Consider the following 17512-nt stretch of genomic DNA (forward strand, 5'->3'; position numbering starts at 1 on the left):
TGCACACCAATCTCTTGTGTGGGTCCTTGTCAAAAGCCTTTTGAAAGTGCAAATACACCACATCCACTGGTTCTCCCTTGTCCGCTCTACTGGTTACATTCTCAAAAAATTCTAGAAGATTTGTCAAGCATGATTTCCCTTTCATAAATCCATGCTGACTTGGACCGATCCTGTCACTGCTTCCCAAATGCGCTGCTATTTCATCTTTAGTAATTGATTCCAACATTTTCCCCACTACTGATGTCAGGCTAACCGGTCTATAATTACCTGTTTTCTCTCTCCCTCCTTTTTTAAAAAGTGTTGTTACATTAGCTACCCTCCAGTCCATAGGAACTGATCCAGAGTTGATAGACTGTTGGAAAATGATCACCAATGCATCCACTATTTCTAGGGCTACGTCCTTAAGTACTCTGGGATGCAGACTATCAGGCCCCGGGGATTTATCGGCCTTCGGTCCCATCAATTTCCCTAACACAATTTCCCGCCTAATAAGGATTTCCTTCAGTTCCTCCCTCTCACTAGACCCTCGGTCCCCTAGTATTTCCGGAAGGTTATTTGTGTCTTCCTTCATGAAGACAGAACCAAAGTATTTGTTCAACTGGTCTGCCATTTCTTTGTTCCCCATTCTAACTTCACCTGAATCTGACTGCAAGGGACCTACATTTGTCTTCAGTAATCTTTTTCTCTTCACCTATCTATAGAAGCTTTTGTAGTCAGTTTTTATGTTCCCAGCAAGCTTCCTCTCATACTCTATTTTGCCCTCCTAATTAAACACTTTGTCCTCCTCTGCTGGATTCTAAATTTCTCCCAGTCCTCAGGTTTGCTGCTTTTTCTGGCCAATTTATAAGCCTCTTCCTTGGATTTAACACTATCCTTAATTTCCCTTGTTAGGCACGGTTAAGCCACCTTCCCCGTTTTATTTTTACTCCAGACAGGAATGTACAATTGTTGAAGTTCATCCATGTGATCTTTAAATGTTTGCCGTTGCCTATCCACCGTCAACCCTTTAAGTATCATTTGCCAGTCTGTTCTTGCCAATTCACGTTTTTTTTATACCTTCGAAGTTCCCTTTCCTCAATTTCAAGACCCTAGTCTCTGAATTAACTGTGTCACTCTCCATCTTAATAAAAAATTCTGCCATATTATGGTCATTCTTCCCCAAGGGGCCTCACACAACAAGATTGCTAATTAGTCCTTTCTCATTACACATCACCCAGTCTAGGATGGTCAGCCCTCTAATTGGTTCCTCGACATATTGGTCTAGAAAACCATCCCTAATACACTCCAGGAAATCCTCCTCCACTGTATTGCTACCAGTTTGGTTAGCCCAATCTATATGTAGATTAAAGTCGCCCATGATAACTGCTGTAGCTTTATGGCATGCATTCATAATTTCTTGTTTGATGCTGTCCCCAACCTCACTACTACTGTTTGGTGACCTGTACACTACTCCCACTAGCGTTTTCTGCCCTTTGGTCTTCCGCAGCTCCACCCATACAGATTCCACATCATCCAAGCTAATGACTTCCTTACTATTGCGTTAATTTCCTCTTTAACCAGCAACGCTACCCCACCTCCTTTTTCTTTCTGTCTATCCGTCCTGAATGTTGAATACCCCTGGATGTTGAGTTCCCAGCCTTGGTCACCCTGGAGCCATGTCTCCCTGATGCCAATTATATCATATTCGTTAATTGCTGCCTGCGCAGTTAATTTGTCCATCTTATTACGAATACTCCTCGCTTTGAGGCACAGAGCCTTCAGGCTTGTCGTTTTAACACACTTTGCCCCTTTAGAATTTTTCTGTAATGTGGCCCTTTTTGATTTTTGCCTTGGGTTTCTCTCTCCTCCACTTTTATTTTTCTTCTTTCTATCCTTTGCTTCTGCCCCCATTCTACTTCCCTCTGTCTACCTGCATTGGTTCCCATCCTTCTGCCATATTAGTTTAAACCCCCCACAACAGCACTAGCAAACACTCCCCCTCGGACATTGGTTCGGGGGCTGCCCAGGTGCAGACCGTCCGATTTGTACTGGTCCCACCTCCCCCAGAACCGGTTCCAATGTCCCAGGAATTTGAATCCCTTCCTTCTGCACCACTCCTCAAGCCACGTATTCATCTTAGCTATCCTGCGATTCCTACTCTGACTAGCACATGGCACTGGTCGCAATCCTGAGATTACTAGCTTTGAGGTCCTACTTTTTAATTTAACTCCTAGCTCTCTAAATTCAGCTTGTAGGACTTCATCCTGTTTTTTACCTATATCGTTGTGGAGGGGGAGGGTGAACTGGCTGTTCACCCTCCCCCTCCACAATGTCCTGCAGCTGCTCTGAGACATCCTTGACCTTGCACCAGGGAGGCAACATACCATCCTGGAGTCTCGATTGCAGCCGCACAAACGTCTGACTGTTCCCTTACAATAGAATCCCCTCCCACTATAGCTCTCCCACTCTTTTTTCTGCCCTTCTGTGCAGCAGAGCCTCCCACGGTGCCATGAACTTGGCCGCTGCTGCCTCCCCTGATGAGTCATCACTCCCCAACAGTACCCAAAGTGTTGTATCTGTTTTGGAGAGGGATGAGCACAGTGGACCGCAGGCGACCCCTGCACTCCCTTCCTTCCCCTCCTTTCCCCTCTGTGATCTAATTCTCTCTCTGCAATATCTTTCTTTCCCGGCTATCGTACTCCATATCTTACTCCATATCACTGTCTCTTCGCTTCCCCTCCTCTTGTCCTCTTCCTCTCTTGTTCTCTTCCCCACCCCCTGCCTCTCTCATCTGCCTCTTTCCACCTATCCTGCAGGGTTCCAGTTATCCTCCTTGCCTAACAAATTTACTTTACTTGAATAATGAATTGGTCTTGACTTCCTGACAATGTCACATCAGATCAACTAAGTGAAAATAAATGTAGGGAATTTCCCGTGGGGCAATTTTCCATGCGGGGTGGAAAAGGGGTCGTCACCGGTCGGTAAGGGGTCGGTGCGTGCCCGACGGGGCGAGAAGACGGCCAGGGCAATTTTCAAAGTGTCGGCCCCTTCACGCCGACTGAGCGGTGAGTCCTCACTGACCCGTGGCCGCCTCTTATAGTAAACGGCAATTTCGGCCCCATGGGTTTGTTTGTACACCAGTTTCTCCCAGTTCCTAACTTGCCAGACTTGGGGCTCAATTTTCCCCAGTCATTTGCGCCATTTTTTCTGGCTTTCCCCCTGCGATCTGCGCCGGCATAACTGACTTAGTTACGATTTTTCTCGGCCAGTTTTTTTTTTACGTCATAGGGTTGTTCCCTCATGTCTGCGGCGGTTTTTCCAATTGTTCGCAGTTTGGCCAACATTTTTTTCTCTTAGGTCGGCGTATCTGGCCACTCCCGAAAAACCTTCCGGTGAGTTAAGAAAACCAGCACACATTCACAAACCTGCGGTTTTGGAGGGAGTCAAGAACACTGTCAAAATCAATAATAAAGTTCAACTTTTTTTTAACCTGTCAACGTAGAAGTTACATTTTCGGGAGGCTGAATTTCGGCACCTCTGTCCCTTGACACATAGAGATCAAAAGAGTTTGTCAACACCAAGGTGTTAGATGTCTTCTTGAATGGCCAGATATTGCTCACAAATTGGCTGTCGTTGGGATCCGTGCAAAGCAATTGTCCATCCCACATTTAAATTAACTCTCATCTGTCTATGGATGGCCAACCGAGCAGGAAGCCATCTGGGGAAACTATTCCCTTTAAAGCCAGCTTCTACTAAAACCATTTATGTACAAGTCAAAGAAATCTGAACCATTACAGTGCACTACCTGTCCCAAAAGCTTAATTTCATGTTGCCATGATTTTTGCGAGAGTCTTTTATGTCAACAATTCTCTCAACATTTCTCCATCACACCTGCCTGTGACACTAAAAAAGTTCCTTATCATACTTATTTCTAATTGGCTAATTCTTCCCACTTGATCTTTGGTCCTCTCAGCTCTGCTGTTCTGTCTCACTCAAACTGCTTAAATAACTTGAAGCCGTGTTACTTAAACAGTAGTATTTGCTGCTTAAGTAAAACAACATCAAGAACAACAACATTTAAAGTGGAAAGAACATCCCAAGGCACTTCAGAGGCACAAGGAAAAAATAGTCACCGAGCCAAAGAAGAAGATACTGGGCTCAATTTTCCCCAGTGATTTGCGCTGTTTTTTTGGAGCAGGCTGCTTTTTCTGGTCTAAATTTAAAATCCCCAGTTTCCCCAATCAATTTGCACCAGCCTGCTTAAGCTTACGCTACTGGTTTGAGAACCAACTTTCTCACCCGCCAATGTTTTTTTTAGGTACTTTTTTTTCTCAAAAGGGGGCGTAACCAGCCACCTACGGCGAATCTGGCCATTTGGGGAACTTTGGCTAGCTGATAGTTATTCCATTTCTGCTTCGGCCAGAATTGGCCAGGCTTTTTCCAACGCAGACCATAGGCTCTTATCACCCCGAAGCGACTGGCCTCCAGAATACAGTACAAACATTGGAGAAAGTTCAGACATGTGTTTCTGGCGCATTTCTGGACCTAAATAAGTGGTGCAACTCTGGCAATACACCAGAAAACGGGCTTGGGGAACATTGAGCCCATTAAGATGGGTATCCAAAATCTTATTCCAAGAGATGAAAGAGGACCTTAAAGGAAGAGAGAAAGATGGAGGGGTTTAGGAAGGGAAATCTTGAGCTTGGAAATTCCTCAGCCTCCAATAGTAGAGAGAAGGCAGCAGAAAATACAGAAGAGGCCAGAGGAATGGAGAGTTTGTGAGGGAGGGAGGATGGTTGTAAGGCTGGAAGAGGTTACAGACATAGGGAGGGGCAAGACCATGAAAGGATTTAAACACACGGTAGGCAATTGTAAATTTGAGGCATTGAGAGGCCAGGAGCATGTGTAGGTCAGTGAGGACAAGGGTGATGGGTGAGTGGGACTTGTTGCAGGATAGGATACATGTAGCAGAGTTTTGTATGAGCTGACATTTATGGAGGATGGGAGGCTGGCAAGGAGAGCACTGCAACAGTTGCGTCTGGAAGTGACAAAGGTGTGGGGCAGAAGTTCAGTCGCAGATGGTTTACAGATAAGGGCTAAAGCAGATTGTGTTATGGAGGTGGAAGTTGGTGGTCTTTGTAATGGAGAGAATATGGGGTTGAATAGCATGCCAAGAATGACATGCTGGAGAAGGGGATGGAATTGGTGGTGAGAGTTTCTGCCAGGTTAATTTTATTTGATGTTTATTTAAAATTTTAATCTGTAAGGCCAATTCTGCACTCCCAGCCTGTAAATCAGAGAGTGTGGTTACTCAAGAAACAATTTGCATTTATAAGACACCTTTCGCGACCTCGGGATGTTCCAACATGCTTTACAGCCGATGATGTACTTTTGAAGTGGAGTCACTGTTGTAATGTAGGAAAGGGAGGCACGGAGAGGGAACTGGCCAGGGCCGCAGGCCAGATTTCAGGTTGTGGGTGGGAGGAGGTATTCAACCAGGTGGTAGGCAGGTTTTGTGTTATGATTTGGCTGGGGGGGCTGCAAGGGGGGAAGGAGGGATGTAATGGTGTTTTTATGTTGTTGCTTCTCCGTGTTGCTCTTCTGCTTCTGTCACTCCCTTCTGCTTCTCCTCCTTTATCTCTTTTTGCAACTTTCTTTTGGATGTGAGGTGGTGAGTAGTATGACATGGTGTTATGGGGAATGTAGTCACCAAAGGTCGCAGGCTGCATTTCGGTGGGGTTGAGGGTAAAATGTGCTCCTCAGCAGCTCCACTCCTATCTCCTTCCTCAATTACTCATGTTGTTCCCTACCCCTTTACTCCCGTCATCCCCTCATTCATTAATCTTCTCTACTGCTATTCCTGTTTTTTCCTCTTCTCCCTGTTCCTTCCCCTCCTTTCCCCTCTGTGATCTAATTCTCTCCCTGCAATATCTTTTTTTCCCGGCTATCGTATCCCTTATTCCATATCCCTCTCTCTTTGCTTCCCCTTCTCTTGTCCTCTTCCCCTCTTGTTCTCTTCCCCACCCCCTGCCTCTCTCATCTGCCTCCTTCCACCTACCCTGCAGGGATCCAGTTACCCCGCTTGCCTTACAACTTTGTTTTCCTTGACTAATGAATTGGTCTTGACTCCCTGACAATGTCACATCAGATCAACTAAGTGAAAATAAATGTAGGGAATTTCCCGTGGGGCAATTTTCCATGCGGGGTGGAAAAGGGGTCGTCACCGGTTGGTAAGGAGTCGGTGCATGTCCGATGGGGCGAGAAGACGGCCAGGGCAATTTTCAAAGTGTCGGCCCCTCCACGCAGACCAAGCAGTGAGTCCTCACCGACCCGTGGCCGCCTCTTATAGTAAAGGGCAATTTCGGCCCCATGGGTTTGTTTGTACACCAGTTTCCCTAAATTCCTAACTTGGGGCTCAATTTTCCCCGGTCATTTGCGCCGTTTTTTTGGTGCGCGCCATTTTTTCTGGCTTTCCTCCTGCGATCTGCACTGGTGTAACTGAGCTTAGATACGATTTTTCTAGGCCGGTTTTTTTTTACGTCATGGGGGCGTTCCCTCATGTTTGCGATGGTTTTTTCAATTGTTCGCAATTTGGCCAACATTTTTTTCTCTTAGGTCAGCGTATCTGGCCACTCCCGAAAAACCTTCTGGTGAGTTCAGAAAACCAGCACCCAGGCACAAACCTGCGCTTTTGGAGGGAGTCAAGAACACAGTCAAAATCAATAATAAAGTTCAACTTTTTTTTAACCTGTCAATGGAGAAGTGTAAATTTGTTGGATCTCACAAGTTTTCTCTTTTTTTTTAACTCACTCACACGCCACCAACAAACGTCTTGAAGGAGGCCTGGAGGGTTGTAGGTTTGGTCGGCAGAATCAGCCTCGCACCCGGACACAGCGGCTCGGGGTTCGGCTACAAAATAAGCCGTGGGGGGAGGGGGAGGAGAGAGAGAGAGAGAGAGGGGATGCTGATTGGAAGGCTTGGAGCCTGGGGAGGGGGAGAGAGAAGTCACAAGCAATTAGTAAAGGCTGGGGCGTGGTGGGGGGTGGAGAGGAGAGAGAGAGGTGCTGATCGTAAGGCTTGGAGCCCGGGGACGGAGAGATAGAAATCACAAGACTCAAGAGGGTTGAGTGGGAGGGGCGGGAAGAGAGAAGTCACATCCATACAGGAGTGGTCCATCCATACAGACCTGGAAAGATACAACTGTGAACCTGTGCTGCCTGCTTTCCTGGCGTTTTCAGCTTCTTTCAAAGGTTAAATTGAAGTCAGCGACAACTATTCCACATGGACATGTTTACTGTTTGGAGCTGTTCCATAATGTTGTGTTGTGTTAATGAAACATGGTTGAGTTTTAATGTAAAATATATTTTATTCAAAAGTTTACAATAACTTAACTTTAATAAAATTATTCTTGTATCAAACTTTACCTTAAGATCACCCTTTAAGATCGCTTAAAAACTTTAAGATCACTTATAAACTTGTAAATTTACATAACTTACAAAAAACTTTTAAGTTGAGAACAGTTACAACAGTAACAATAATAATAATCATCATCATCATAGGCAGTCCCTTGGAATCGAGGAAGACTTGCTTCCACTCTTAAAATGAGTCCTTAGGTGGCTGAACAATCCAATACAAGAACCACAATCCCTGTCACAGGTGGGAGAGATAGTCGTTGAGGGAAAAGGTGGGTGGGACTGGTTTGCCGCACGATCTTTACGCTGCCTGCGCTTGATTTCTGCATCCTCTCGGCGATGAGACTCGAGGTGCTCAGCGCCCTCCTGGATGCACTTCCTCCACTTAGGGCGGTCTTTGGCCAGGGACTCCCAGGTGTCAGTTGGGATGTTGCACTTTATCAGGGAGGCTTTGAGGATGTCTTGGTAACCTTTCCTCTGCCCACCTTTGGCTCGTTTGTCGCAAAGGAGTTCTGAGTAGGGTGCTTGCACTGGGCATGATATTAAGCTTATTCTTTCTAACATCTCGGGTAGTGCGCACCTCTTGAGGGTGGTGGGCGTCAGGCGGCAAGTTGGAGGGCCCAGGCGGCAATGTGGAGGGCCCGGCTTTGGGATCTTCAGAGGCTGGTGTGGGGAATGGAGTGGGAGTGGCAGTTGATTCTGTCAATGGGCGCGGGGTCTGGGTGTGTTCCCTTATTGCAGCAGTTAACTCCAACATGCTGTCCCTCATGCGCCCTGACAGTGTCTCAATGGCCTGCAACATTCCCTCCCTCATGGGGTCAATGATGTGGTTTGCAGTACCTCTGACTTTCCCTCCCTCATGGCCACTATTCCCTCACTGATTGTCCTGGATGTCGTTCCCATTTCTCGTGAGAGTGTTGTTACTTCTCCCGACAGTCCTGCTACCTCATCACTCACCCCACTGATGGTGTCCAGGAGTGATCGTGTAAGGTCAATGCTCTTCGCACTCAATGACATCATCTGAATCACATCTGTTACATCCTGCATCTCAGGAGAGCACGGTCGAGCTCTCCTTCCCCTCCTCCCCATGGGTGTGGCTTGCACCACACCACTGGGACCCGCAGCCTGGGACGGTGGGGCCCTGGGTGTGCCTCGCTGCACACCCCACTGGGATCTGCAACCTCGGAAGGTGTGAAACCATGGAATGTCCCACCAACATTCAAACCACTAGTCATGGAAGGGGCTGTCACCTCCATGAGCGGCACCTCCTCCAAAGTCAGTACAACAGTGGGAGCTTCATCCAGCTCCATCCCCTGCCCATCACCCCCATGGATGGATTGGAAGATGTTCTCCTCCTCTGGCTCGTCCAATTCTGAATCTTCTTCTGCATCGTCAGGGTTGGCTTCAAGTTCTGCAAAATATAACAGAACAGTCAAATGGTTAGCAGCAGAGGAGGGGGCAGGATGGGTGGTATGAATACTCTCACACATCGCAGGCCGGGCAGCAGGTTGATTTGAAGGGCCACGTGAATTTGCAGGACTTACCCTCTCCCTCGAGTGTGGGCCCAGCTTGTGCAGTACTGATTGCTTTTTTCCAGGCAGGACCCATCAAAGCAGCGACCCTCTCTTCCAAGGGTGTCAGTGGGTGCAGATTTGCCGGGCCTCCTCCTGTTCGAGTTCTTTCCCTTTTGTTGTGTGCCATTTTCCTCTGCAGAGATGAAAATGCAACTTTTTAGAAAGACTGTCTTTCTGCTGGGTGGGACATATACTGCTGGTCACATTTACAATTGCATTGAATAAATGAAAATATACTTACACTCACTAACTACTTGACCAAGGTCCTGCCATTTCTTTTTACACTGGCCTCCAGATCTCATGGTGTTCACCACTGTGCAGTAATCTTCTGCAACTTGGTTCCAGTGTTTCTTCATTTCTTTGAGTGGAACTTTTATGTGACCTCTGCTGGTGTCCAGCTCCTGCCATCTGTTCTCAATCACAGTAACCAGTGCCTCCACTTCTTCCAGTAAGAAATTCTTAGTCCTTGCACTGCGTTGCATCTTGTATAGCTGCAGCTGCGATTTTTCCAATGCTCTCACGCAGCACTTGTAACACACACAACTGGCTCTTTAAAAATGGCCGATTGCCAAATCCGAGCTGTACTAAGCATGTGCGTCCATTGAAACGACGTCAAAAACGTAACTTTTTTTTCCCGCGCATGCGCAGAAGGTGCGGCATTGGTTTTTGGCGCATACAGCAGGCTCAACCCCCCCGAGGCGACTGGACACGCTGCATGGTGCCAAATTCGAATTATACATCGGGGAAACTTTGGCAAAATATTTCTGCCGCATTTTTGATCTAAAAAAATGGGCGTAACTGGCAATACGCCAGAAAACGGGCTTGGGGTAAATTGAGCCCTTGGAGTGCAACAGACTTCTCCAGCAGTATAGAACATAAAAAAACACAGTAGAGCAACAATGATTCTTTAATGTACCCAAATTTCCTTCCTTTTCATATGTAAAGAATCATGCAGAGTAATGCATGTCTGTAGATCATGAACTGTTCCTCTATTAACACTACTTTTCTTTCGTTAAACAGATACCTTTGAGCCAGAGAATGAGAAAGTGATCTATGGCCTAACTCACCCCATCAATGCATTTGAACCTTTCTGGGTGCAGGTACATATATTCTTAATTTCGAATAAATATTATTAAATTAATCTGCAAAGTTTGTTTCAAGTCCAATATCTTTTTGTGCTATGGTGTTGAACCATAAATTGCTTTTTATATTGTGAGGCAAGAATTATTCCTTTGAGACAACTTTATTTAAACAGAATGCATATTTACATGCGCAGGTTAGGGTTAAAGAAAGTTAATGCAAATTAAACTAGTTTTCATATAAAGACATCTAATAGTTCCAGTATGTACTTTAGAAAGAAAGCGGTGTCATTTATTTCGTCCAATGCCCAGTCATGTTGACAGCCTGAATGTTTCCTGTGTTTTCTGAGGTTGAATTCTGACATACTCAATGTTTTTTTTCATGAATATACATTAGTAAATAGAGAGAGAGATCAGAGGGGTGGGGGTTGGTGGGTGTCAATTTGCGGGGACTTAGTGAGGCAGATACATTGGATCCAGCAGGCAAGTGGGAAGGCAAAGTTACCTCCTGGATTCAACAGTCCTCACCTCTCTTTGGCCTGGGGAAACACAACAAGCCAAAATTACATTTGTAATGGTGGATCACCATGAGGCAAGCCATCTCATTATAATATTTAAATGGACGACCTGCCTCCTGCAAGCGGTTTGGCTACCGCCCCCTCATCCCGCCTCCATTAAAACCGGAAGTGAACGGGTTGGGGTCGGGATTCCGTTTTTTCACTCTTTGACCTCCACCCGACCCCAACCTTCCCATTTTTGGGGGCTAAGATTCCCCTCATTGTAGCATTATAAAAGGTCTAGACAGTTAACATGTGACTCTCCTAGTAAGGCCTTTGTGCTGTCTTCACAAAGGTGACTTTACTCAGTAATGCTAGTGAAGTATGCACAACAGAAGACACAAAATCCAGTCTCCATATGAATATCTTCATAAATTTCTGAAAGTCCATGTACTTTATATCCATTGCATTCCCCTAACCACCGTGGCAAGACAGGCTTGAGGGACTGAATGACCTACTCCTGTTTCTATAATCCTATCTGTCATCTGCTCAAAGGACTTTTAATTATTTTCTCCTCTTCTGGCAAGTTAATAATTTCATCTTTCATTAAAAATTGATAAAATCTTCCCTAATACAAACTTAAACTAACTAGTTTGTAATTACCTCAAATGAGCTTGCCTCCCTTTTTTTGAAATTATGTATTACATTGGCCATTCTCCAGATCTCTGGCACACACTCACACTCAATAGAACCCTGAAGGATAATTTCTAGCACCCCCACTATTTTCCCTCATCTTGGCTCTGTTCTCTTTTACTCTCTCGCCTCCTTCTACATCTGCTCCCATTATCCTCTTTGCTATCACCCTTTTTTCTTTTCTTTTCAACAACATGCCCCTCTCAGCTCCCGCCTCACCTAATTTGACCCCCACTGTCCTGGCACCCTCCATGGTTTGAGTCTTGTTAATGAACCTCGGTGGCACTTATTGCTGGGGTTGCTGGCAACCCAAGTGCTTCACCCCTGCTCCTCGTGACCACTCACACAGGTCATTCCCAGGAGACAACTTGTTTAACCTCCCTCCTCTCCTCCTTTCATCTTGCACCTCCTCCTCTGGCCTTATTTTTGGTCATTAGCCCTCTCCAACTAGTCCCCTCGATTACTTGCTCCTTCAGAAACAAGGCCCTTGCATCCACAGTCTCATTATGGATGAACCAGTTAATATCCTGTAGCTAACAGAATCCTGTTTTACAAACAGTGGATGCAGAGAGGATATTTCCACTCATAGGGGAATCTAAAACTAAGGGGCCTAGTCTCAGACTAAGGGGCCGCCCAATTAAAACTGAGATGAGGGTGAATTTCTTCTCTCAAAGGGTTGTAAATCTATGGAATTCTCTGCCCCAGGAAGCGTGAAGGCTGGGTCATTGAATATATTTAAAGCGGAGATCGACAGATTTTGAGCGAAAAGGGAATAAAGGGTTATGAGGAGAGGGCAGGGAAGTGGAGCTGATTTCATGATCAGATCAACCACGATATTATTAAATGGCGGAGCAGGCTCAAGGGGTCAAATGGGCTACTCCTGCTCCTATTTCTTATGTTCTTATGTTAACATGTAATCATCATCATAGGCAGTCCCTCTAAATCGAGGAAGACTTGCTTCCACTCTAAAAGTGAGTTCTCAGGTGACTGCACAGTCCAATACGGGAATTACAGTCTCTGTCACAGGTGGGACAGACAGTCGCTGAAGGAAAGGGTGGGTGGGGAGTCTGGTTTGCTGCATGTTCCTTCACCTGCCTGCGCTTGATTTCTGCATGCTCTTGGCGACAAGACTCGAGTTGCTCAACGCCCTCCCGGATGCTCTTCCTCCACTTAAGGCGGTCTTGGGCCAGGGATTCCCAGGTGCCGGTGGGGATGTTGCACTTAATCAAGTAGGCTTTGAGGGTGTCCTTGAAATGTTTCCTCTGCTTACCTGGGGCTCGCTTGCCGTTTAGGAGTTCCAAGTAGAGTGCTTGCTTTGGGAGCCCACATTGCAGCAGAAATGCTCACCTTAGGATTTTTCCCTACGACTCAGGCAACCTTTTATTATTTGACTACCTTGCTCTTTCCACCCCTCCTTTTTGTTTAAAGATCTTACCATTTATCAACTTACCCAGTCCCACGGGAATTTTATTGCCAAGATTCTGCTCACTTCTCTCCTCCCTCTGCCTTTGCACCAAGCAACTACTCATACACACCTAACTTCAATCTCCACCTCAATTCCCCCCATTGATATCTGTGTTCTCCTCTTCTCCCTTAGGTTCACCTATGCATCAAATCCTCCACTCACACCCTTGGCCTTCTCATCTATAGGGCATCACCATCTATAAGGTCTCAATCACTGCTGTGGGTTTCCATCATCACTTTCTCCTCTCCCTCACCATTCACAGATCTCTGCCTACCTCCAATCCCACCACCCTTACCCTCTAATCTGGGAAAAAAAATTCCCTTCCAGCTCACTGAATCATCTCAAACGCCCAATTCCCCTCCGTCTTGCCCTCTGTCTGTCATGACACCACTGCTGCTGTCTACCTGCTAAACATCTCACTTCTATGCACTTATTGTCTCCCACCTTCACCCCTGCTACAACTCCCATCTCTACACCCTTATGTCTGAGGGCTTGCAGACTTGAGCACATTTTGCACACTGGATGAATCATATTGAGCATTACATTCTTCCCTTTCCATGGCCAACTCCTCCTATCATTCTAAGATAAAGGCCCCAATATTTACGGGGAGGCGACGTGTAGCGGCTGGGGAACCTGGAAGTATGGAGAACAAGAAGGCCCTGCCAAATTTAAGGGCAGGACCTCATTTGAATTTTTTTTCTCTGTTTCCTGGCCGGCAGCCAGCCAGGTTGAGAGGCTGTCAAGTGGGATGGTCTGCTCTAGCAGGTCACAGCTAGGGACCAGAGAGGAGGGAGGGAGAGATCAAGGGTGGGGGGTAGAGATCACAAATTGCTTGGAGATCTGGGGCGGAGGGCATCGGATCGTGGATCAGGCTGGAGATCGGAGGGGGTATCGAATGGCAGGGGGAGGGTTGGTGGATTGAGGGAAGGGAGGCCAATCGCGACAGTTTAGCTTGGTGGGCCGGGGTCAAGCATTCCTGTTCCTCCTGGCCCACAAGCTGTGCTATGAAAAGCACTTGACTGCTGGATCCTCTTGCCTCCCTTTAGCTACTGAGTTTCCAGTGCCTTCGGAAATCTGGCCCACAACTGTTAAATTCAAATGGCTGCTAAAGTCTAAGGCATACAGCCTCAGTAATATATTTAAATTGCTGACTGGTTTCTCGAGATCAAGATACTTGCCCGCATCTCAACCCAACTCAGTTAACTGGAAGTGGGTGCTTGGCGGCGGGTTGGGGTCAGGTTTCACATTCTTAAGAATTTAACCCCTGCCCCTCTCCTGCCCCTCCTGGGTTTAAAATTCCCTCCTATGATACCTTCTCTTTTTGAGAAATGGTTTCCTCAAACCTTGTTCTCCCTTCCAACTTCGCTTCTACCACCAAGGACAGGGAGCTAATAGATTTCTTTATATCAAAGATTGAGATCATCTCCTCAGCTCCCCCTCTTCCCCCTGCCCTCAACTGTCCTTCAGCTGCTCATTCAACCTAACTCTGTTATTCTGTAGCTTCTCCCCATCCCCCCCTCCACCTTCTCCAAGGTCATCTTTTCTATGCAATCCATTCTCTTGTCTCTTTACCTGTCTTCTCACTCAATCTTTGAGCACTCAACTATCTTTGCTGGCCCCAATGCTTGCTGACATTGTTAATCATCCCTCTGTTCAGGCATTGTCCCTCATCCTTTCAAAACCACCATCATCTCTACCTTCTCTAAAAGCCCACACATCCATTCCGTCCAACTATTGCTGTTTCTCTAATCTGCCCTTTTTGTCTAAAACCCTTGAATATGTCATTTCCTCCCAACTGTGTGCTCACTTCTCCCACAAGTCTCTGTTTGAATCCTGTTCATCAAGTTTCCACCTTTACCATAGCACAGACACTGCTGATCAAAATCACCTTCTATAGCCCTTTGTGATTTTGATGAAGGCACATTATCCCTGTTCATTCTCCTTTACTTTTCTGCAGCATTCATACCATCTTCCACCACCTCTCCTATGTAAACCACTTTCATGGGACTGCCATTGTTTCATTTCTACCTGTCCCCATGCAGCAATAACGTCTCCTGTAGGTCCTGCATCATCACAGGAAAATGCAAAATACTGCAGATGCTGGAAATCTGAAATAAAAACAGAAAATGCTGGAAATACTCAGCAGGTCAGCCAGTATCAGTGGAGAGAGAAACAGAGTTAACGTTTCAGATCGATGACCTTTTGTCAGAACTGACCTGCTGAGTGTTTCCAGCATTTTCTGTTTTTATTTTGAGCAATTCTGATTTGAATGGTCAGATGGTTTAACAAAAATAATGTTGGATATAAATAAGCATTGAAAAAATTTACCTTTTCTTTCTCCATCTGATAAGTACATTTCCCTCACAGTCAAGTGTGACTATTTGCCTAAATAATCTGGTGGTTTTGGTGAGTTATTAATTCAGGGTATCCATTCGGAGAGATTATGTATCAGAGGTATCTATTTATCTATCAACCTGGAGAGGCTGCCTTGATCAACCACCTCCTTCTTGTATTGTCCGTATTTTTTTTTCTGGATTTCACATTAGTTAACATCCCAAATTTGGTCGGTTTTAATTGGAATCCATACTTATGTGCTGAATATATCGACCTACAAACACGTTGGAAAAAATATTGACATCTGCTTATATACTCCTAAAGTAATTGAGTTGTGCAGCCTTCACCCCTTCAACAACAGATGTACATCCTGCAGTGAATGTAGCTACTGACAAGCACACATTCCCAGTCAGATACAAATGAGAAAAACAGATAAGATAGCAGCCAGTATCCACCCACGTTTGCAGTGCTCCAAAGCCAAGTTTCCAGACAACAGGCTCTAAAAATCCTACAAGAACTGTCCAATTTCCATTTTAGTAAATAACTTAAGATTTTCAAATAGAATAGAATATATAGACCTGGCATTCTAAGCAGGCCTGCCAACAGCCCCACATGCAGGAGGTGTCTTGTGTGTGAGAATGTGATGTTGTATTCTCCTGGTTCAGGGACATGATCTTAAAACTATATGGACTGTGCTGGTAATTCTTTGCCTGTCTTGCACTCATTAGTAAGAACCAGCAAAGGAAAACCATCCTAAATCCCACAGCCAGACAGGTGTGAAGAGATAAAGAGAAATGCAGAGAAGAAAAAAAGAGAAAAAGAGAAAGAAGGGCATAAATAACTCTGAGAGAAGGAAATAATGACCAAGATTTTCCTGAAATGCCGAGATTAACGACATACATCGTAAATCTCCCCTTCTAGTGTGACAACCTTGCCATTGCTAACTTGCTTCATATTTTGCTTTTTAATTAGAATATATATATATGGGCCAAAATTGCCCTTCGCCCCGTTTGGGGCGGATAATTCGAATTACCTGGTGAATTACTGCCTGAAAGGATGTGGCGGGGAATAGAGGGAAATTGCACTCTTTTCTTCTCAAAAGTCATCTGTGCGGTGTTTGGGGCGGCAGAGGGGCGGAAAGGCTATGTCATCAGTGCCGCGCTGAGCTTGTCAGCGCCGCTTCATGTTGATGCTTAGCGATGTCCCTCCCCTTCACTCAAAGGGGAGGTACACTGCAAGGTATACTTGGTGCCCACTGGGCCACCAGGGAGGGCTTAGGCCGGGCCAGCGGTCCGGCACTAAAGAGGGGGTGCCGGGCTGCCTGTTGGTGGCCCGGCCGAATGCGTGGCCGCCATTGTTGGGCCGACTGCAGAGCCATCCGATAATTAAAATAAAATGGCAGCAGCAGCAGTGCGCCCTCCCCTTTAAGGGCGAATGCGCTGGCCAGCCACTGGCAGCTTCCTCAATGTTTGAGGGCAATGTCGCTTCCAGAGATGGACCAGGCGGTGCACGCTCAAATGATGTCATTAGCGCCATTCCCACAGGAGCGGGGCGGATACCTTCTCCACCTCAAAAAATCACGAGTGCAATGTCCTGATTGTCGGGAAGTCCACCCCATCTGGGCAGAAACTCAGTTCCGTCCCATTACGAGGCGGTAACTGCTCTTTTAAAAAAAAAAAGGGGCAATTTTGGTCCCATAGACTATAGCAGCGAATCAGGCACTTGGTGCCACTCTTAGGGCTAAAATTTCCATTATTTTTGCATGCATGCCGCCCACTTAATGTCTATTTTAATGCTGAAATGAGGTGTAACGCCCATATATCGCCCATTTAGGCACAAAATGGAAAGTAACGCCCAGTTCTCGGTCACTTATCGCCGAGCGTTACGTAACGGCGATAAAAAAATAATACCTCCCGCCCACATTTTTTGGGCGGAGAGATCAGAATGGGCGACACCAAAGGCCATAATATCAGCGAGTGTTACTTTCGGCACGTAATTAACTCCGAGATTTAATAATACCGCCCGGCCACTGTTTTTTGTCATAAAGATCACATTTGCCAAAACTAACGGCCAGAAAATCGCCCATCCTTACTTTCGGCACCTCGCACACATCTCGCCGACAATATTGCTCGCCCAGAAAACCGATGTGAAAAAGTTGAACTGACCAGAACTACTCACAACGATATGAATGCCATTTATTCCGGTCGCATCATTAAAAAGGCTGCTCAACTTCAACTTTGGGGGAGTTTGGATGTACTCTGGAGGTGTTTTGAGGTGATGTGAACATCTGAACAAACATCTTATCATCATGTAGATGATTGGAATTTACTTTAGGTGTCATAGTGGGGACATTCATTGTTTGTGAACAATCGGTGTAATACTGATAGCTATTGGAATGGGGCCTGTCATTTCTCAGCCTTTCTTGATGACCACGCACATGCTGCTGACTCAAGGTGGAAGAAGGTACATTCGACAGCGT

At 46.0% G+C, this 17512-nt stretch overlaps 1 protein-coding gene across 1 annotated transcript in view; it reads left to right on the forward strand.

The window, feature by feature from the left end:
* agmo (alkylglycerol monooxygenase) overlaps positions 1-17512 on the forward strand; it is a 651239-nt gene that overhangs the window by 429492 nt on the left and 204235 nt on the right. The window contains exon 8 of the mRNA XM_070879980.1: positions 9986-10065. Within this exon, the coding sequence (XP_070736081.1) occupies positions 9986-10065 (80 nt within the window). The remainder of the gene's footprint in view (positions 1-9985; positions 10066-17512) is intronic.

The sequence above is a fragment of the Pristiophorus japonicus genome, chromosome 5 (assembly GCF_044704955.1).
Source record: "Pristiophorus japonicus isolate sPriJap1 chromosome 5, sPriJap1.hap1, whole genome shotgun sequence".
Lineage (NCBI taxonomy): Eukaryota > Metazoa > Chordata > Chondrichthyes > Pristiophoridae > Pristiophorus > Pristiophorus japonicus.